Below are 22,943 nucleotides of genomic sequence, written 5' to 3' on the forward strand. Positions count from 1 at the left end.
GACTAAACACATTGTTGCGGCAGTTTTACATGTACGTACAATGTACAGACCTTAGTGAGCATATTAAAAGTTGAATATTTAGCTTATGATTGGACACACATCTGCAGGCATTCCACAGAAGGACATTAAGCTAATCATTAGCAAAACAAACTGCAGGGATAACCTCCTGCCAAGTGCAAAGTGCTGTAATACTACAGACTAGAGCGTATATTTTCGAGAGTTTTCTGTCGAGCCAAGAGTCTCTGTTGGCATGAGACCAGCCATCCCGCCCGCTTGAGAGTCCAGCGGTGTTTGATTAGAAAACAGGCTACACCAACTAAATCCATTTAACAGTACCCGTCCTCCTCAAGCAGGTACATCCAAAGCATTAGAGAGGTGTTTTTTTTGTGTACAAGGTGATTTTCATGGCTCATGATGACATACTTGATTGTGTTTGATTAGCTTGACATTTTACAGTACAGATGTTACTGGTTCAAAATTGCGGGGTTTTTCCTGCACTGCAGGATCGCGTGATCGCGTGACTTTTCACCACAACTGTTTTCCTCTAGGTGGCAGCACCGTACTAAATACTGCTCAGACGTTTTGGGGACAATGCTGACAGCCTGATAGCCGCGATTAGGAGTGGCGCTGTTCATGATACAGAATACAAGAGGATGAAAGGAGAACTAGCTGCAGACAGTAAATAATATAGTAGCCTCGTTTTTCAATGACAAAATGTAACGACGGCAGCTACAGTAGACTATAGCCCACGTCTCACTCTCTTTTTTCAGTCATCTGTCTCGTCATCTCCAAAATGTGTTTTTAAAATGAGCCAACTACAGTACTGTGCAGTAGTGCCGCAGATTTCTCACTCCGCACCTTGTTTGAGAGTGCAGCTGGATGATTTCTTGTGAATGAACGGGTCTGTGTCACTTTGGGGCTGGGCGATAAAACATAGGATAAATAACTTTCCCTCGATAGAAGACGCGGCCGATACAAAGTCGTTTCATTCATCCATTTTTTGACAGACAACGCAAACAGCCAGTGATAATGAGAGTGGTGACACCGTCAGCCATGCAGCCGGCCTGGACTTTTTATTTTTAATTATGAAGGATCATCTGCGCAAGGCAAAGATGATAGCATCAACAAAACACGGCGTAACACACGCGGCTGTATGGGACAGGCTTTTATTTAATTCAGAACAAACCGCTTAGCAAAAATGGAAAATATAGTCTATAATAATTAATTGATCGGTTGTTTGGCCACTGTTTGAAAATAACCCGAATTATGAGCAAATAATCTGATCCAGAGCAGCAGTCATAATCAGACTTCTTCTAAATAAACCTAAACATTCATTCTTTTTTCTCTTCTTCTTCACAGGAGAAAATGAGGTGCGCTGCGCTCACGGACGCGTTGATGTTTTGTGATTTATCTGCTGCCTTGACTCTGCCCTTTATACATGTGCGTTCAGATTAACAATAAGACAAGCCATGGTTGAGTTTATTGAGTTAATAATCAGCATCTTAGTACCTCTGATCCGGAGCGATAGTGTTATGAAAATCGCTACAGTTGAACTGGTCTGGTTTTTAGCTGCTCAATCTCGTTGTTTCAAAGAAAAGGGATTGATTTTTATAACGAAATGAAACGAAAACAATATTATATTGATACATTGTTGTAAAAAAAAATCCAAAAGAAACGAAAATGAACTAAAGAAAATAACTTTCACACACACATTAAAACAGTGTGATTGGTTGAAAGCTGATAATTAGCCATGTGCTTATAAGCTGATTGGCCGAAACCAAGAACAAAGCCGCGTGAATGGCCAATCGCCATACGGCCGACATGTAAATCAGCTGTTTCGATGGGCGTTATATGAATAGAGATGTTAATGTGGTACTTTGCACATAGGCTACTTTCTGTAACTGGAAGAAAAACAGCCAGCTGGAAGAATGTGTTGCCTAAATCTTTTACTGTGTGGGAGATCTCCACCAACGTAGCCGGGGAGAAAGCAAGTGGGACCGTTCTGCCCAGTCTCTGAGCAGCGCACGTTTCACAGATAAGCTTCATAACGGGAGTAGCCTAATGTCAGTAGTTTCTGTTTAAAACATGCTGTTTCAACCGCCCCTCCTCTGTGTCTCAAACGACCCGCATAGGTGGGACGTTTGAGACAAATAACAACATACGTTTAAAGTTATAAAACAGCGCGATCATCCAACATATGTGTTAAATTATAGCCTATGTAACTAAGAGAATAGACATGTGAGTTGTTGATCACATGATAAAAATGTTTGTTTACATAACGTCACCTGCCCTAATGTGCGTGTCCCTTCTTTTGTCTCTAGTATATTTCCCACAACTTTAGAACAAAGAACTAACTCATGCCAGATTTTTTTTCTCTAGCTTTATTTAAAATATACAGCAGCTTTATATTAGGCTACAGTCACCAGCAGGCACACAAACAGCATCCCCAGGACAGGATATCGATTACGGTCACATGCCAGTCGCTCCTCCCTTCAGTTCTATAACTTTCTCAATGACACTGTCCAGATGATCGATGTACTTATTACAGACGCTGATGGTCAGCTTCTCCATCCAAAATGTCTGGATCGCTGCTTCCAACTCCTCCCTGTTAGTTGGTTTCGCCTCAGAGCGGTTTAGGGTTATTTAGAAGAAGAGTAAGTTATTTAGAGCGGTTTATTTAGAAGAAGTCTGATTATGACTGCTGCTCTGGATCAGATTATTTGCTCATAATTCGGGTTATTTTCAAACAGTGGCCAAACAACAGATCAATTAATTATTATAGACTATATTTTCCATTTTTGCTAAGCGGTTTGTTCTGAATTAAATAAAAGCCTGTCCCATACAGCCGCGTGTGTTACGCCGTGTTTTGTTGATGCTATCATCTTTGCCTTGCGCAGATGATCCTTCATAATTAAAAATAAAAAGTCCAGGCCGGCTGCATGGCTGACGGTGTCACCACTCTCATTATCACTGGCTGTTTGTGTTGTCTGTCAAAAAATGGATGAATGAAACGACTTTGTATCGGCCGCGTCTTCTATCGAGGGAAAGTTATTTATCCTATGTTTTATCGCCCAGCCCCAAAGTGACACAGACCCGTTCATTCACAAGAAAGTACCACATTAACATCTCTATTCATATAACGCCCATCGAAACAGCTGATTTACATGTCGGCCGTATGGCAATTGGCCATTCACGCGGCAACAATGTATCAATATAATATTGTTTTCGTTTCATTTTGTTATAAAAATCAATCCCTTTTCTTTGAAACAATGAGATTGAGCAGCTAAAAACCAGACCAGTTCAACTGTAGCGATTTTCATAACACTATCGCTCCGGATCAGAGGTACTAAGATGCTGATTATTAACTCAATAAACTCAACCATGGCTTGTCTTATTGTTAATCTGAACGCACATGTATAAAGGGCAGAGTCAAGGCAGCAGATAAATCACAAAACATCAACGCGTCCGTGAGCGCAGCGCACCTCATTTTCTCCTGTGAAGAAGAAGAGAAAGAAGAATGAATGTTTAGGTTTATTTAGAAGAAGTCTGATTATGACTGCTGCTCTGGATCAGATTATTTGCTCATAATTCGGGTTATTTTCAAACAGTGGCCAAACAACAGATCAATTAATTATTATAGACTATATTTTCCATTTTTGCTAAGCGGTTTGTTCTGAATTAAATAAAATCAGCAAACCTGGCGTGCTCAACTCAAGGTATGAACGGGTGAATCGGGTGCCAGTCCAAAAAAATTCAAAGTCAAAAAACGCTGAGGACGGCTGATTGCCGAAACGCGTCCGTTTCTCGCTGCCGAGCAGTTTTTATGAATTAAAAAGTGTTTAACTTAAAGTGAGTGCTGAATTAAATAAAAGCCTGTCCCATACAGCCGCGTGTGTTACGACGTGTTTTGTTGATGCTATCATCTTTGCCTTGCGCAGATGATCCTTCATAATTTGTGATACATAATCATCAAGTCATAAAGCAAGACAGGCTTTATCATATTACAATAGTTTATGTGATTTAGGCAGGGTATACAGTAGTTAGGCCCAATCCCATTTCACCCCTTGGCCCTACCACTTACCCCTACCCCTCCGTTTTGCGCGTTCACGTGTAGGGGTAGGGGTGTCCCAATCCCCGTTAGGACAGAGGGGTAGGGGGAAGGGGTAGGGCTACATAGCCCTCCAAACGGAGATTTTTCAGAGGCACACTCCAAACGGAGGGGTATGAAAATTTCCCAGAATGCATCTTGCGGCAGCCGGCAGCGGTGGCTGTAAAACGAAAAGCTGTTTTATTTCTCACTGTAGCGCTGTTATTACGTCACTTTATTAAGTTTTAATATTTTTTCTTGCGAGAAAGTAACTATTTAGGTCCCAAATGTGCGGTTAGTTTATCCAAATGACGGCGGGTTAGAAGTTTGCTCCAGGAGGAGCGGCTCCTCACAGAGACAGCAGCCGGTCTGCAGCGCTGCTCCACCGGCCAAATTACGTTCTCGTCCCGGTCCCGCCGGGAGAGAAGGCGGTCGTTAATTAACTTATCCGCGGGTTTTTAGAGGTTTACCACCAGCATGTTAAATTCTTTTCAGCATTTAAATGTTGGTCTCATTGATGAAATCTGACAATTGTGGCAGTAGCATTAGTTTATTTGGATGAAAAGTTATGCTTCATGTACCAGTCAGAGGAGCAGGCAGCGCTGCCTCTGGGCTCTGTGTACAGAAATCACCACATTTACATCAGTAAATAAATGTTTTACAATGAACCGATCAGTCTGCATTAAGTTTTATCTTATTTTATTAAGTTATATGGAACACGCTATTTGATTTCTGGCAAAAGCTCGCCGCATCAGCTTACGTAAAAGCCAGTGAGACTACGTGATGACGTATGTGATTGTTGAAGGGGTGTCCCAATTCGGAGGGGTTGACTTTCTACCCCTACCCCTTGTAGCTCCGTTTCAAGGGGCGAGGGGCAAGGGGTAGGGGAAGGGGTAGGGGTAAAAAAGAGAAATGGGATTGGGCCTTAGTTCTAGTTTAATAGCCTAGAGTTTAAGCTGTGGATTACTGCACAGATCACTGAGTCATCCGCCTGTCGTCCTCCGTTCTCACAGATGCCACCTGGCGGTTGTTTTGGCACATTGAGGCTTTTCATTAAAACCTCTTGTCTCGCCAAAGAAAAAAAATGCCTGAGTCTTGTGCCGTCTCGCGTGGACCACGCGTGAAGTCCGCAATTTTGAACCAGTAACATCTGTAGGTAGGTGGTGCCTTGTTTGAGTAGTGATTACTCAGAGACTTGGATTCTTTGAGTTCTTGTAGCGTGACTGTTTTCCAATACCGTACCCAGCTACAAACTCTCTCATCTGCTCCCTCATCTTACTTAAAGTATTTGTTTTTCACATTCTTGGCATTGCTATCAAATATTTATCTGTCACTCACTACTCTCCAGCGCCATCTGATCCCTCCACGGTAATAACCTCAGCAACTGTCCTCTGACATTTTCTCTTTCTCTGTCCAATCAGGGTCAGAGGTGATCTCCAGCTACAGCGGCAGTGCCATGTCTGAGGCAGTGGTGCCCGATGCTGTGATGCCCCCAGCAGTGGGGGGCCTGTACGGGGAAAAGGCCGGCGGCCCCGCGGTGGACTTCAGTTATGTGGGCATTGATGCCATTTTGGAGCAGATGAGGAGGAAGGCCATGAAGCAGGGATTTGAGCTCAACATCATGGTTGTGGGTAAGTAGAGCGTGCAGACACACTAATGTAACTGGGTTACGTTTGATGAAAAGACTTTGATTGCTTTATTGGAGATTACTAATTTATTTGCCACAAATCTAAGTTTCTAAGTGGGTTTTACATTTGCATGACAAGAACTTCAGAGAAAATATCTCACTCCACACAGACACCACAAGACATGCAGGCATCGGAAATATTCCTGTATTATATTCCTTGACTTGGCCCTTGATTGCCGTGTTGTGGATGCCGACTGCTCCTAAATGTCTAGGATTTCTCAAATAGTGAGGATGAATGTCTCCATGACGACTATTAAAATATGCCTATGTTTCAGGGACGCACTCAAGCCCTGACATTACTTGGCTGCAGATGTAATAATTTACTGTACTCTGTAAAGTGGATTTTTTTTTTATCGTTCAACTTTCTCATTCTCTGAGCCTTGTTATCAAGAGTAGGCTACATTTTTCCTGCAGTATCCACCTGTTATCTTGCATGTTTATCCCAAAACGAGCGCAGCCAACTGTCATAACGTGTCCCATCATTCAGGTGTGATGCCATTTCTCTCTAATTAAGTTTGGGTAGAAAAAACTGAGACCTCAAATCTTTTTTAATTAGCAGCCAAACACAGTAGGACTCATTGGGCCCTCATCACTGTGATCAGACACCTTTTGAAAAGGGAGCTAATTACACACACACAGTTAACGGGCTGCCGTAAAACTCACACCACCTACCTACTGTATGTCTCCTCTGGGTGATGTCGCGCCGGTTGGTCTGTGTTTCAGCCATTAAAAAAAAAAAAAAAAAAGCTTGCTTGATTTAAGAAGCAGCCTCAGGGTTGAAACCGAGTCATGCAAAGTTGTGGAGGCAGTGATAAACAGAACTGAACACAGTCAGTCTCCATGTGGTTTTTGCATTCAAGCGAAATTATATTCCATCGCCTAAAGAAAGGAGAGCAGTGCAGCAAGGAATTAGGCTTTTTGAAATGAGGTGTTTGGGTTATCGTCTTTGTTTTAGATATTTGGGTGGCGAAGGAGTCACTTTTGTATTATGTCTCAGAGCAGCCAGGCCCACAGTTTAATTTGAATGAAATGTAACTTCTTCACTGAGGAATGAACTGATTAGAAGGCTGTGGCTTCACAAAATATGTATTAAATTTGACACAGTCTCTCTTCTAATTATGACTTTCAAATTGATTTTTTCAATCCGTTTTGTTTTGGAGATATTTTGTCACAGTTTTTCTTTCCTGACACAGTTTTAAACGAAATCTGCAGCACTTTGGTCACATACTGTACAGGAGGCAAGCGTGGGATTTTGGCATCACTCTTGCGATGGTACTGTAGTCGGTGAAAGAATGTCGGACCAAGACACTTTGGGAAATACATCTGTTACAGAGAGGGTGGATGGATGCAGTAGAGGGCTGATAGAGGCTTCATAGTAGACCCAATGCAAATTTGGCATGTGATGATTAACTCTCCAGCCAATAAAATCTGCAGCTGTTGTCTCTTGCATACAGTAGATCCATGGTTGCATGAACTCACTGCTGACTGCATGTAAATGCGACTGTATCAGCGGGTGTGTCTCCTATCATTTGTGTTGACTTAACCTGAGGCTGAACTGTGAAGTTTCGTTGGCCACTAGGCCCCTCCAAGCTCATCTTCATTAACCTGTGGTTCCTGTTGGGGTTTTTTTAAAACACGTTTGACCTATACTCATACAGTTCATTTAGGCAGCAAGCTCCTATCATAAAGATGCCCCCAGGCTGTCTTATCCAGCAGAGCAACAGCAACCGTTTGTGTGATCATCTTGTTAAAAATATATGCAAATGACAAATTATATAATTAGAGGGAGAAAATAAACCTCCTTTTATGGATACTAAATAAAATCTAATGTATAATCACCTGTTTAACATACATTCTTTTAGATTTCATAGTACTTCATGTGTTTATCCTGGCTTTATTTTTGTGTGTATGTGTTCATCATTGTTTTTTACTACTATATTCAATGTTATATTTTTAAACTCTTTCATTTATTCATTGCAGCATTATGGTTCAATATTGTGTTTCACTGGTTAGCAGTTAAGAATTGTTAAGAAAAGAGCTGCATAAGCAAAGATATTATTATGATCATTACCATGTTATCTGTGACCCAGTATTTAAATAAATTCCTGGCATCTTGTAGGTAGCATTGATACAGGACAGGAGTTTTACATTGAATTGCATCACAAAGTGGAAGACTTACTAAATGTCTGGTCAGTCATTGCACATGAGAACGGTTTACCTTGGATCCACTTTGTCTATTTGATGGTGTGTTTGGGTTGTGCTCATGCATATTGATGGATTTGCAGGCAGTGTTTGTGTGTAGACAGACGCCTGCAGCGTGTCACAGCCTCAGTCCAACAATAGACGAGTTTTAAACACAGAATCTTGTTTGGATTTATGTTTTTGTCTTTGTTTTTTGCTTACAGGACAGAGTGGCCTAGGAAAGTCTACTCTGATGAACACACTGTTCAAGTCTAAAGTCAGCCGTAAGTCGGTGCTGGCTACAGCACAGGAGAAGATCCCCAAAACGATTGAAATCAAGTCGATCAGTCATGGTATGGCCCTCTCAATCCCCTCAGTTCTTCTCTCTCTGTCCCCTCTTTTTGGCTGTAGGTCTGTGAGCCAAAATACACCCTGCCTCTGTCACAGACTGTATCATCTGTCAGCAGTGCTCGTCTAGTCATTCCAAACCTTTATCTTATTTTTCTTTCACTCTACTTTTCCTCTTCCCCTTCTTTAAATATAATTTTCTTTAATTGCAGACAGCTATTAGTGCTCTTTTTTAATGTGTTCTTAAACTTACAAAACAAACAGTTCTAAAGTTGACCTCTCTATTTTCCATCCATCACAAATCATGTCTCTACAGCACCTGCTGCTCTGGTTGTTTTATAAGTGTACTGTAGAAGTATTTTTAAAGCTTGGGTTTTTGTTTGTGTGCAGACATTGAGGAGAAGGGAGTGAGAATGAAGCTGACAGTCATTGACACACCAGGCTTTGGAGACCAAATCAACAATGAGAACTGGTGAGTTACAGTCCCACTGTCACTGCATGAACTATATGAACTGTGAGACTTGAATTGTCTAACCAGAAGCCTCTGCCTTTCTCCTTACTTTTCCTGTTGTCCCACTTTTCCTGTTCCTGCTCTGTGGTTTTATATCTTTATCTCCCTCCTCTCTGTTTGTCTTGCTCTCTGTGCCCCTCCCTCTTCCTCCTTCTACCCATCCACCCCTTGTCTTCCTTTTCTACCCAAATGCTGCTACTGCCTTTCCTCTTTCATCTCCATCTCTTCCCATCTTCCTTATTCCTTCAATCAATCCCTGCTGTGGTCTAGCTGGCAGCCCATCATGAAGTTCATTAATGACCAGTACGAGGCATACCTGCAGGAGGAGATCAATATCAACAGGAAGAAAAGGATCCCAGACTCCAGAGTTCACTGCTGCATATACTTCATCCCCCCGACCGGACACTGGTAAGGACACGTACAAACATGGTTAAATATAGACACATGGCACAAACAAGTGCACTTAAGTTGAAAGAAGAAAACACACAAACACACACAGATAAGACAGCCTGAATGTTAATTCCACCTTCTCATTTGTCAACAACACAGAGAGGGTGTCAGTGCTGCCCTCTGTTGATCTTAAATGTGAAAGAACAAAAGATGCTCTTCTTTGTAAAACCTCTTTGCGTTCTTGCTGAGAGTTGCATGAGAAGAGCCACTCAGCATTAAAACTGGAACTCAAAAGGTTATAGGTCGGTTTAATTTGCACAGAAACCAATGCTTTCTATTTAGCCTCATGTTTAGTGTACAGGCCCTGTGGGTGGTATCCATCTGTTCATTTAATGACACTTTCAGAGACTGTCAGTCAGTTAACTAAATTAATGGGGTTAACTTGATCTTACTTTCACTTACATGAGAGCAAAACCGAATTATATTAACTCAACCTTTAGCCCAACAGTGTGTTGTGTATGTTCAAACAGATCATTCATTGATAGACATTTCCTTAGTTTATCATCTGAAGCTTTTCACTGTGTCGCTCTGCTTTCTAATCCCTCGTACTGAACACACGGACGTCCCTGCACTTCTCTGCTCAGCTAGATTCAACATATCCCAGACCACCAGTACACACAAACACACTCACACACACAAACACACTGGAAAGATGGGCTGCTCTCGCCAGGCCCCGAAGCAGCAAAGTGTCCCAAGTTTCTCTCCCTGGATCTCTTACAGACACACACATCTGTCTCTGATTGAACTGCATAAACTGCCCTCCCTCTTCACTCTCCGCTGGTGCAGCCCCTCACTGTTCGGAGCTCAGGGGGTTGGGGTGTACTAGCAGAAGAAATAAGGGGGAGGGTACACACAGTCTTGTGTGTCTGTCAAGTGATGGATTCACCGTGCGTTTTATAGCTTTTACATTTGTGTAACTCTAGTCGAGTGCAGCAGCAGGTCTTGGGAAAACGTTGAAAGCAGCTGTGGATCGTCAGCCTTGTTCAAGTGCGCAGACACACATGAACACAGAGCACCGTTCAAGGGCTGCACCTTTATTAATTTTTATGTCAAGGCCTGTCTTTACTCAGTCAGGGGGGCCTGGTGTGAAAATGGCCCCCTGTCTCTGTGCCCCATCAGCAACGTTTCATGTCGATCCAACACTGCAGATGTCACATGGTGTGTCCAGCAGCTGCTCAGGGTTTGCCTTTAAAAGGCCTAATGGGACAGAGACAGGAAGGACGAGAGAGACAGAGAGTCTGTGTGGGTGTCTGGGTGCATGCAATCAATTTTGCACTTTTGTCTTTTCGAGTGCACAGGGCTCGCTGTTGACAATGGCCAGTCTTTGTCGAAGTGTTGTAGCGAGCAAGGCCAGGATCTGCTGCTCTAACCGCATGCAGATGCTTTCAGTAAACTGTAGAGAAGTTCTGAGCCCCTCAAACCGATCACAAGTCTTTTCACACTCACCAAGGAGCTGCTCACACACTTCATCAGATGATTAGGTCACAGTTGGAACTGCGAACATGTTACAGTAGTTCTTCCATCTGGGGCAACTGTTGGAGACATCTGCCCTCTGGTGGGAGAGCTGGGCATTACATCCATGTTTCTGCCTCTAATGTCTGCTCCCTCTATCTCTCCCAGTCTGCGGCCTCTTGATGTAGAATTCATGAGACGTCTCAGTAAAGTGGTCAACATCGTTCCAGTAATTGCCAAGGCGGATACACTCACCCTGGAGGAGAGGGACTTCTTCAAAAAGAAGGTAACACATGTCTATCCTTTGTTTTTTAATTTCAGTTTATAGTTATTTAATATGTTTCTGTTTTGTGTTAATGCTCCCCTTTACCCCATTAGATCCACATGTATATTCAGCCTTTGATTTGTATGTTTTACTGGCATCATCATCATCTTCTTTGTGTGTGTGTGTGTTTGTTAATGAACGGGCATCAGTCTCGTGAGGTTTTTCTGCTCTGTTTGTATACAGACTGCGATTAACGACTAAGCCCAAACTTTTGGCGCTGATTAGTAGGCAGTTTAGTGTTAATACCACCTTAATCTGTACATTGTGCCGTCTTAGGCCACATTCGTGTTTGATTTCTCTTAAGACTACATCAAGCACGGCTGTCTAATTACTCCAGCAATTAAAGGTCCTACTTTGTATCCTTTTAAAACTGTTCTTGGGTCAAAGACTCATTTCTCTGTGTGTGTTTGAACATGCTCTCACCAGATCAGGGAAGAGCTGCGAGCCAACGGGATTGACGTGTACCCACAGAAGGAATTTGACGAGGATGCAGAGGACAGGATGATAAACGAGAAGATTAGGGTGAGGAGATCGGTGCCTGGCTACAGCACAGCCTAAATCCATTCAGTCCCGTTTTTTTATATACACTTGATTAGACTGATATCTGACTCCAGCGTCTGTTCTGATCTTTAACAATGGAGCAGGAGATGATCCCGTTTGCTGTGGTGGGCAGCGACCAGGAGTACCAGGTCAACGGCAGGAGGCTGCTGGGTAGGAAGACCAAGTGGGGAACTATTGAAGGTAACAGCTCTCTCTCCGTCTTTCCTCCCATTTCAGCCCCATTTCCTTCTTCTGCTTGAATTTGTTCTGAGAGACAGTTTCAGGACAGAGACTCTGTCAGCACGCACATACAGTACCACAGCTGGAGGTGTCAAGATAACATAACACTGCCAAATGCACGAAGATGACAGTGGTTGGTTTGTGGTCAGTTTGTCAGTCAAGTTCAGTTAAACATGCACCTCGCGTCTCTGGTGTCTTGGTTGTAAGAAGAACACAACAGGAAGTGGTGTGTTGAGTAGGAGGCAGATTGATGAAGACCTCACTAAGTCAGACAGTCAATAAAACAATGCTTCATTCAGTGGTCAGACTAGTGTCATGTGCCTTTCCGCTGGTTCGGGCCTCCAGCACACACAGCTGTTGTTTCTTTGGCTCCCTAATGTATCCAGAGCCACGTTTCACACGACTCTCATGTAGAAAATGAAATATGTTGTACAGGAGAAACTTGATAGTGGGCCTTTTGACTTTTTCCAAACTAGTTGCACATTATCAGCACTGCGAGATTAAAATGTGTTTGTCAGCTTTGTTCTTTTCTGTCTGGTCTTCATAAAGAATTGCTCACTCAGTTTATCTGTCGGCCAGTGGTTTTTGCTTTGTTAACATCCATTTTTACTGCAGGATTCGTCTTTCAATATTTAATTATGTTATCCACTCTAGACGGGCAGCACCACCCCTCTTATCAAGTGTCTCATAAAGGAAGTTTCATTTCCTGCAGTGTGCGCTGTGCAGACACACAAAACACACGTCTGGCGGGAATTTTTTGAGTAGTCAGCCTTATCTCCCCAGAGAGGCTCTAAGTGGGTGAAGTCAGCAGTAATAGAAAAATGCAGCAGGCGATGGCATCTGAGTGTTGACACGACGTGCAGCCTCTGTGCGTCTGTGGGGACGACACACTGAGATCACTGACTACACCTAGTGGACTGTTCAGGAAACTCAACAACAACCACACACAAAACTCACAGCTGTCATCCTGTCGTTATTTTGGCCTGTTGAACCTCTTTTTTCTGTTGTTCCAGACTCATTTTTGATTATTTCTAGTAACTTATGATATTCTTTCTCTCCATCTCTCCCTTTTAGTTGAGAACATAGCCCACTGTGAGTTTGCCTATTTAAGGGATCTCCTCATCAGGTGAGTGAAATTTCTCTGCATATCAGTGAGTGCGTTTACATCCACGCTAACAAACTGATTATAATTGGATAACTGTAGTTTTCAGATCATTTAAGTGGTCATGTAAACAGCATAAACCGATAACTGTTATCGGATTAAGGCAGTTATTGGTTTATGAGAAAACAGTTTGACCAATGTAGGTTTTTGGACAATAATCCGTTTTTCCGGTGCTGTATACAGCTACATTGTGGCAGAGTATGGCTTTGTGTACGGTGCTACAGCCTCTCGCATTTGTAGAGGCACTGGGGAACACACTGTCCTCTCCTCTGGGGCAACAGGCTCACGACCACCCTCATTACTTCACACAGCCTTACTAATGATCGCCGCAACATCCTGAAGTTGTCGAGCCATTCAGTATCACAGAACATCGTCAACACAACTCTCTCCCACGCGACGTATGAATGCTTTTCACCTTTTTCTTCCACCACTGGAGTTGAAAACAACAGAAGACCGCAAGGAAACATTTCTGATAACTAAGAGGATCATGTAAACAAGGTTTTTTCAGAAAAAGGCATGTAGGGCAAACGCGTTATTTACATTAACATATTATTCCTAATAATTGTTTTATTAGTGTACATGACCCTTAAACAGCTGCATGTTGCGGTGTCTGTCTGTTTAAAGATGCCCTATAGACATGGTTTACGACATAATATCACTCAATCAAAAAATCACTGCAGGACACAAGACCTTTCCTACCTCACTGTAAAGTCCATCCTCAGTGAATGTGAAAGCTCTGATAGTTTCCAGCTTTCCACATCACACTTGTGTAAGTTGCATAATCCTGCAGCTCATACCTCTGGTCCTCAACATGATTTAAAGAGTTCCTCCTTAAACAGACAAAGGTGAAAACAGCCTTCCCATGTCAAACTCTGCTCATACATCATTCCTCACGGTGAAGCTCAAACGTCCAACTGAAGAAACAATGACAACCGCATTTTTGAGTGAAGGGACGGATTAAATATTATTGTAAAATCTGAAAGTTTCTCACACTTGTATTGGTTCCTTATGCAGCTTTGTGTGTGTGTGATTCTTACAGGACCCATATGCAGAACATTAAGGACATCACCAGCAGCATCCACTATGAAATGTACCGCGTGAGGCGCCTCAATGAGAATAACACAGTGGTGGCTCATGCCAACGGTATCCCAGAACATCATCTTGCCGCCCACGAGATGTAGACGCCACCTGCCCTGTCGCGGTTGACCTCAGCTGGGCGTCATTCATTTGCTATGAGACTTTGACCTTCATTGACAACCTTCCCACCACTCCAGCGCTCCACTCCAGCCCCCCACCATCTCACAGGTGGGATAGAAACTTAAAAAGCCTGCCAGAGACTCTGTTTTCAATATTTTTTGGCGGCTTGACGGACAGTTCATGTCAGTTTTTTGGCCTTGTTATCAAACAAACACTATCCTCTCACTAATGCTGACAAAGAGAGTGAAGAGACGTTTGCTTCTTCGTAATGTGCTGCAGCTTGATTTTTTTTTTTTTTACCTGCTTCCAGATCTTACAGTTAACCTTGGTGGTTTTTTTAACTCGTGGTGCCAAAGTTTCTGCAACGGCCAAACAGAACAAGCTGATACCAACTTGTTTCAGTCAGAACTGCCTTAAACAGTATCATGTTAATCTTGATTCACTTTTACTTTTCTCCAAGATTTGATATTTTTTAGCAGTTTATTTTAAGGATTCATGCCGTAACAGAAGTGCAGTTTCTGTCTTTTTGCACACCGCTGTACTGTAGCGACGCGTGTGCCAAATTATGATATTCATTATTGCACTTGATCACGACATCTTCTGTCAGTGACGGCATGTTGGAGAGGAGCCGGGCAGCTCTTTGACAACATGTGACCCACATACAATCATTCAGCTGCCGTCGCCCGGTAGTAGCTAACCAAACACAAACAACAAAAAAAGGTTATCAAATAGCACATTGTATGTTTGAGTTTATCTTTTTTGTCACAAGCTGTGTTTTGCTTTAACTGTTTGTTCTATGTCATGTTAAAGATGGATGTCAGGGCCTTGGCATCTTTTTAAATTCCCAGTAATAAATGTCATTGTTTATTAATAGAAATATCTGAAGAGTGATTTAAGATGAATAAGTATTTATGCACGAGATAAAATGTGAACATATACCATCAGATGTGGTCCACTTATTCAGATTATTCATATAAGCACTCACATACTTACCCTGCTTTTGGGCCCGTCACAGTGCCTTATTTATTGGAGAAGGTTTGCTCGCGTGTTGGCTGAAACTGGAAAGAGAACAGGTTTGCTGGTGCCAAGTTAACCACATTTACCGTGGACATTTTTCTGTCCTTTTCCCTTGTTATCCGGGGGAAAAAAATCTATTCTTCCAATGACTGACCCACTTTTTTTTTTCCTATTTTCCATAATATACCCAGGTCTTTGTCTGTTTGAACCATATATAATTTCCTAAGTTGTCACTGTCATGATCTGTCCTGTATATTCCTCTGTGTTCTGAAACATTTTTTGTACTTGTATTATTGATAATAACTAAATTTCCTTTATCTTATTTTAAAGAAATAAAGATTAAAGTTGTAAATATTAATTTTCTTTGATCTATCTTATCTATCTGAACATTTTCCTCTAAAACTAGTGTGTGAACGTTTTTTTCTTCATCAGCACATTTCACAGATCGAGTCTGCAGAGAAACAACAACAGCTTAAATTTATCAGCTTGTATGTTCTGGCTGTAAATGCGCTTGAGAGCATTTATACTACACTGGATCCCCATAGCTTTTAATCACAGGTGTAATTCACATAGTGAAGCACTTTAATTGCCGTGTCATTAAGCTTTTCCTTGATTAGCCTCCTAAATCAATATGGCTGCCTGCTAGGTCGGTGAATGGCTGATTAGCACTAATCACTTGAATGCATGAGTGCATGTTTTCTTCCTCAGTAAGAGAAGTGAGAGAGGACGAGTCCTGAGCTCCAGTCAGGGCCTCGGATCAGTGAGAGGCTGCAGACATCAACGTCCAGAGGTATGTGGGCAGATACCTACCACTTAATTTTCCTCCTGTGGTTCAAAGTACGTCATATATTGTGAGTCAAATGGGGATTTTACAGAAATATAAAGCTGCGAATGTTTTTTCTTAGTTCATTGGACATTGACATTTTAGTTGATCAGATCTTTCTATAACAAAACACCTCTAATCACTTTTGACAGCAATCTGCCAGTAAAGGTGAACAATGTGGAATCAGTGTTCGTCGTACACAGTTTAAAAATCTCAAAACAGTCACTGAACTTGTGCATAGCAACAAGATGAAATGTTTCTGCCTGTTGACCTAAAGGCTAAAACAGAAAGATAGTTTTTGTGTTTTAAATGTCTTTGTTAAAGAGGAACTTTGCAACATTTTCACCTTAATTAAACATTTCAGAGTAATTGTGATGGTTATCACAATGACCTGTAACTTGTTACGAGGGAGAATGGAGGCTCTGCCTTCCATGTCGTGTCTCTCAGCCAACCTACCGGCACGATCAGCGCCCCGGTGTCCCAGCTCTCGTCTTGGCCGCACCGCAACACAAACGCGCCCCGTAACCCCTAATCTCTTGTTTATGACAGATAAGACTACACAGATATTCACATTGTATATGATAAATAACGTTATCCACCACTCCACTGATTACTTTCTCTTGGCTGAAAACAAATGCACATGGAGGGTTGAGGAGGGTTATAGCAAAACAGTGGAAAAGCGACCAGACTTTCATAGTTCCCCTTTAATTTCAGTCTGTGTGTCATAGTGGAAACACAAACTACCGACTGTCTGTGAAACAACAAAGTGGGCGATAAAAGCTAAATGCTGGTTTGTGCATGTTGAAGAATACTGATGATCTGAGGTCACATTCTCACAGTAAAGCTGATGGTGTCATGTGACCTCGTGAGTCATCAATCAGCTTTCCAAGTGTCAAAACTTTGACCACGGCTCAGATTTTTGTGTAATGTGAGAGGGCTTGGTTCAGTTTTCTTAATAATTCTCCGTTATCTCCATGCAGAGCTCCTCAAAATGGCGTCTCGTCGCATCGCTCCTCAAAATGGCGCCTGCCGTGCCCAATCTTCCACAGTATTCAGAAGGCACACGCCTGTAACACCCGTGGCCATGACCCTTTAGCGCACCCGTCGCCTCAACTCTTAAGACTTGAGACCCCCCCCAAACACACACACACACACACACATTCTCCCTCACAGTCCCTCTCTCCAGCTCCCTTCTTCTCCCCCGGGAGCAGTGGAGAGAGAGAAGCAGCTGCATCTCTACTCGAGCTGGCCGTTGCTCGTCCACTCCCTGCGCACCACCACCCAGCAGTCGTCCTGTTGGCAGCCACCCAGCACTTCACCGCCCGCCTTAATGACATTCAGTAATGAGTTGTGCTCTTTCTGGATACTAATGAAGTCTGGCGACTGAGAGAGAGAGAGAGAGAGGGAAGGAGAACCTGTGTCTGTGTGCACATGTAGAGCTGCAGTTCTGTTCTCTAAGTGTATGATGTGCTGATGATGTCGTGACACTTGAGCACATAAACCCGTGCACACGCTCCAAGTTTGCACTGCGCCATCTGTTTTAATGCGTCTTAACAACTTTGCCATGAGTGTGTGCACTGTAAACTGAGACACCAATCCACTAGGCATTATGGGATGGCCATTAATAGATACGGGCATGCTCTTTGGCACAGAGTGATGGATGGGGCCTATCAGAGCGCAGCGAGCTCGTGGACAGGAGGCATTTTGACGAATGCTCATCCTGTCGCCGCATGAATATGCAAGAGGTGGTTACAGTGCGGTATCGGTGTGATTGAAGGAAGGTGGTTGCCTCGAAGTGAGTTGTCATCAAATGTAGAATCTTTAACTAGAAGCGGAGTTTCGTTTTTTATTTTATACCCGACTATCCGTGAATGTGCTCCACATTTAAGTCCCTCTGTAGCAAATCGTTGTTGCTATTACATGACTACGCGATGAATTTCACCTCATCGCTTCATCTTGTTATCAACTCCACCAGGCTCATCTGCATAGAGCTGACGTGCCACCAATTAACACCTGTTTGTAAGACGAGTATAACTATTTAGCATGCACTGCGCCGCTTTCCCCCTTTTTGATTTTGTAATTAGCCAACTTGATTGCAAAATCTGTGGAGATACTTGTGTACTCGTGCTCAGGAATTCACTTCCACAAGACATCCGTACAAGACTGATCCTCTTCCTGTTTCCAAATCCCACGTCCCTCCTCCATTAACAAAGCTACTCCGTTTAACTATTTTTATTTATTCTATTCTATTTTGTGTTCAACTTGCATTTTATCTCTTTACTGTAAGGTGTCTTTGAAATGTGTCTTTGAAACAAAATGTATGTATTATCATCATCAGTGTGACACTGCGTGGGTGATCATGTTGTGCGTGCTGCGTGTGTTCATGTCTTCCTCGTTTACCTCGTGGCACGAGTTGTTGTTTGCCCCCATTTGTCTCCTCCTTCCTCCATCTGCTGTTTCTCCTCTCCTTTGTTGGCAGACACCTCACCTTCTCCTCCTCCGCCCAATCCTTTCTCCCTCCTTGCGTATCCCAGTCTCTCCAATGTCAGTTTTCCACCCCTTGCTCTCGGCTCCGTGCCAGGCACTCAGACATGTAGCTGGGGGAAAAGGGGGGGAGGGGCTGCCGACCACATGCAAATGATCTGACTTTATGCAAATCAGACCCGCTGTTAATTAAAAGTCAGCTGCAAATTCAATTAGCTGACTGAACAGACGAGGAGGAAGCGCGTTTTGCTCACGCTGAGGCAATGCGGCTTTGAAAGACAAAACATTTCCCAAACAGTCTGAAGGTGGTTTTTCGAAAAACAAAGAAATCGTGGCAGAGGGGGTTTTTCAGGGAGGGATTTTAAAAATGTGTTGGATACGAGGATGAAACTGTCATTTTATCATGGGAACAAACTCGTCAAGCTGTCGTAAACCACACCGCTCCCTGGTAATATAAGAACGTGATGGAGTGTGCGGCTCTATGTGCAACAGTGGTGAGCTGGTTGACATACACACTGCTGGAAAGCATTTGAGACACAGAGAGCGAATGATCCAGACAGAGAAGGAGAGGCGTGAGACAGAGACAGAGAGAGAGAGAGAGAGAGAACATCCTCGTTGGTAGCTCCTGCCTCTGGCTAATTACTGTGAGTAATTAAAGTAGTCGCAGATGTGTGTCAGCGATCAGTGCTGTAATGGACATGAATGCGAAGACGCCGTTGTGACTGCGGTTACTGCGTGTGTCTTTATCTGTCACTGTGCATGCTTATGCGTTGTAAAGGTGATGATGTTTGTCTGTGCGGGAAGTGGAGGCTTTGTGGACTTCTTGTGGGTTTTCATCTCTTCTTCTGGCTTTGACTTATTGGCGGACACTTTAAACCAGGTTAACAGGTTAACAGAGTTGACCCATTTCAAGCAGCTAATTGATGCTCATAGTGTCCTGGTCAACTCACTAAACTACACCGAGAGGACCGGAGCTAATTGTGTTTTAATTGAAAGCAATTTGCAGAGGAGTAACTGTCACAATGACATATTAATACTGTGTCACACCAATGCTACTGTCGTGGATCTTGATGGTTGGTCCTGACCAACATGGGAAGGTGGTCAGCTAAAGTAGAACCCCCACCCCCCACCCTCGGGCCCCCAGGGTCTAACTCCTGACATCTAGTGAGGATCGTCCTCTTTTGCTGTCGTTGCTAAACTTGTTGGGTTCCCATTGTTTACTTGTGTCACCTTTTTTTAGTTTTAATGCAAGGCAAGTTTATATCTATAGCCCATTTTACACACAGTTTGTCTCAAGGGGCTTTTCACAGCATCATAACAACATCTTCTGCCCTTAGACCCTCACATCGACTGAGGAAAGACTCCAAAGAAAACTCTTAACAGGGAAAAAGCAGGAGAAACCTCAGAGTGAGCAACAGAGGAGGGATTCCCTCACCCAGGACGGGCAGACGTGCAATAGATTTTGTGTGCAGACAAGAAAACGGTTTACAACATGGAATATGGAAAAACATGGAAAAGGAATCGGTCAGTTAACAAGAGCTGATGAAGGCAGCTTCTGGTGGGCAGGGAGAGCAGGCCAGTGGAAGGCAGGACTACAAAGTACAACAGATAATGACAGTTCAAAAATGTGTAAGAGGAGAGGAGATAGAGAGGATGCATAGTTTGTGTTAGTTTTATGTTTTTATGTTAATGGACTTACCTACTTAGCACTTTTCTAGTCATATTCACCCATTCACTCACATTCATACGTCACACCCATACCCTGATGGAACAGCCATCAGGGTTTCAGTTACTTGCCCCAAGGACATTGCTGAGTGACTTGGTGATCTTCAGAAGTTTATTCAGGCTTAGGACTGAGAGGACGATATCTACAACTTTTACTACTGAGATAGATGCGAAGATAGGTGAAAGATCTAACCAAGGTGGAGGAAACCTCGGTTGGATCTGCTCACTGCTTGTTAATGACACACTGACAAGGACAACAACAGAGCTGATGGATGGGAATATGTTTGGGATGAATGGAACAAAAGAGTGAAAGTAAATGTGAGGGGAGAACCAATCAGGAGAGAGACAGAATAATGGATGCAGTACAAGAAGAAAGGAGTGAGGGAATGGAGGAAAGGGTTATCAGCTAAAAAGACTGATGGAGGTAGAGATACTCTGTTAGCAGAGGAAGATAAAGCCTCTGTAATGAAGTGAGAAGCTCAATACTAACCATAATTGTGTCAGTGCTCTTTCCTCAACAGGCTTCCAGATCGATAGCCGCTCGTGTCCTGCACTTTTTTTTTTCTTTCCATTTGTTTTCTTTCTCCACTATACAGAATGGTAGCTCACTGCCTGAACAAACACAATATCCATTATACTATCATGTGTTCAGTTATACATTGTCGACTCGTCCGTGAAAGGTTTCTGCTAAATAATGGGGAAAGAAAAAAAATCTTTCACTGAGGCTCTGCAACCTCCTCCAGCATAATTCACCTGCGCTTGTACACAGGACGTTCAAAACTGTCACATAAACATCAAGTTTCAAATGCCACACATGAGTCTGTTGAGCTCTGACTTCATGATGTATTTAAGGTGGCTGACTTTGTTATTGTAGTAAAAAAAAAATCACCCTGGAAGCAAACTTGCAGTTGTACTCCAGTTTAAGCAATCGATCTTACAAAACTGTGATGAATGGCTCATGGTGAAAAGACAGTGATTTTATTTATGTCATGTTTGGTTTGAATGAGAGAGGTGATAGCTAAAGGGAAGCTCTGGAGGCTGAGGAATTTCAAGGAGACTCATTCAGAAAGTAAAAGCCTGGTTTGTCTTTTAGTTTAGCCCTCCAGTGTGTGTGTGTGTGTGTGTGTGTGTGTGTGTGTGTGTGTGTGTGTGTGTGTGTGTGTGTGTGTGTGTGTGTGTGTGTGTGTGTGTGTGTGTGTGTGTGTGTCAGTCATTTGCATGCACGACTTACCACACACCGACAGATCCAATCAGTGTCTATGTGCCAGGGGAAAATCCTAAATGTGCTCCTGTATAAAGGACACGTTTGGCAGACTGGTGTTTGACTTTCCTGCTCAAGTCTCCTGACAGCCTGGAAATTCTATCAGAGGCAGAGCAAATAAAGGCAGCCGGCTCTCTGGGAAAGAAAGCCAGTTTGATGTACTGTATGCAGCCAGGTGAGACTGCAGGTGAATAGTAATGGAGAGTAAGGATAGGATTCAAGCCTGAGCGGAAAGGAGGGTGATAAATGGAAGAGGGAAGAAAAGTGTTTTTTTGTATGAACATGCGGCAGAGACAGAGGCACAGGCAGGTTGGAGAGGAGGGTCACGTATTAAGAAATTAATTTTCCCCATGGTTGCACATTGGTTTCAGTGGCATTTCAGACGAGGGAGGTGAGGATGCTTGAATGGACGCACATATACGTACACAGCAACACACACACACACACACACACAGGAAAACTTCAAGTACAGTTGAACAAACCCCTCCTCCACTCTGGTGCTGATAATTGGAAATAGTAGATGAGCATGTAAAAAGAAGAAAACAGGAGTGGAAAGTGTGACAGGAAGAAAACAGAAGAAGTGAATAATCAAGCACAGCAGGAAAGAAGAGGAGAGCAGAGGCGTTAAAACAGGACAGGAAACCCAGACTGGCTGTGGATGTACACACATAGTATGCACAATGTTATTGCAGAGCATACGATAATTGAGTGCAGCCAACGCCAATGTTAATTTCTCCCATAAGCAGTAGAATAATGCATTTGTTGTCAAATACTAACATTGATACCAACATCAAATCTGCTATCGGTAGGTCAGCTTGTCCTGTCCAAACTGTTACTGATTTGTTTGCTGAAGAGGAAGATATTGTATATCTCCTTGAACTTTCTGGTACAAATTAACATGAAGCATCATTACTGCAAAATTGAATAATCAATGGTTTTGAATGAATTAACAGTAAATGTTAGTTTGTGGCCTTGTGGTGGGGGGTGGTGGTGGGGTGCCTCTTGCCTGCATGGGGCCTCCAGAGTGTCTAGAAGCACCCATGGAGGAGAGGACATAGAGAGTGAGCCTTTGAGCAGTGAGGCACCTGCATTTATTGTTGGCAAGTTTTAATCAATCAGACTTTAAGTCTAGTATAGCACTTTTTATACAACTAAAAAATGCAACGCAAAGTGTTTTACAAAATAAAAACCCCATCCCACCCAAAAAAAATCTGTCCATCTTTCTATCATCCAGGTTATGGAGCTGCCATCAGGCATCTACAGAGACACTGAGGACGAACGCACCTCAAACAGGCCGGCACAGGTAGGAGCCAGCGTGCATATGTTTCCCTTTGTTTCCCCATCAGTCGGCCGTCATAACAGCCAAGTTGACTGGCAGGATAAAAGCCTCACAGAGCCTCAGATGCCTGCCTAATTAAACAAAAAGCGTAAACCAGGATGTCACTTGGGATAT

The 22,943-nt window shown here is 43.0% G+C and overlaps 1 protein-coding gene across 10 annotated transcripts in view; it reads left to right on the forward strand.

The window, feature by feature from the left end:
• septin9a (septin 9a) overlaps positions 1-15,549 on the forward strand; it is an 87,437-nt gene extending 71,888 nt beyond the window's left edge. For all 10 annotated transcript variants that reach the window (XM_083977791.1, XM_083977795.1, XM_083977797.1 and 7 more), the window contains 9 exons: positions 5,509-5,718; positions 8,180-8,308; positions 8,694-8,775; positions 9,085-9,222; positions 10,885-11,002; positions 11,468-11,563; positions 11,686-11,782; positions 12,896-12,947; positions 14,023-15,549. In XM_083977791.1, coding sequence (XP_083833917.1) covers positions 5,509-5,718; positions 8,180-8,308; positions 8,694-8,775; positions 9,085-9,222; positions 10,885-11,002; positions 11,468-11,563; positions 11,686-11,782; positions 12,896-12,947; positions 14,023-14,164 — 1,064 coding nt within the window. In that variant the 3' untranslated portion in view covers positions 14,165-15,549. The remainder of the gene's footprint in view (positions 1-5,508; positions 5,719-8,179; positions 8,309-8,693; positions 8,776-9,084; positions 9,223-10,884; positions 11,003-11,467; positions 11,564-11,685; positions 11,783-12,895; positions 12,948-14,022) is intronic.
• The last annotated feature ends 7,394 nt before the right edge of the window (positions 15,550-22,943 follow it).

Source organism: Trachurus trachurus, assembly GCF_905171665.1.
Source record: "Trachurus trachurus genome assembly, chromosome: 8".
Taxonomy (NCBI): domain Eukaryota; kingdom Metazoa; phylum Chordata; class Actinopteri; order Carangiformes; family Carangidae; genus Trachurus; species Trachurus trachurus.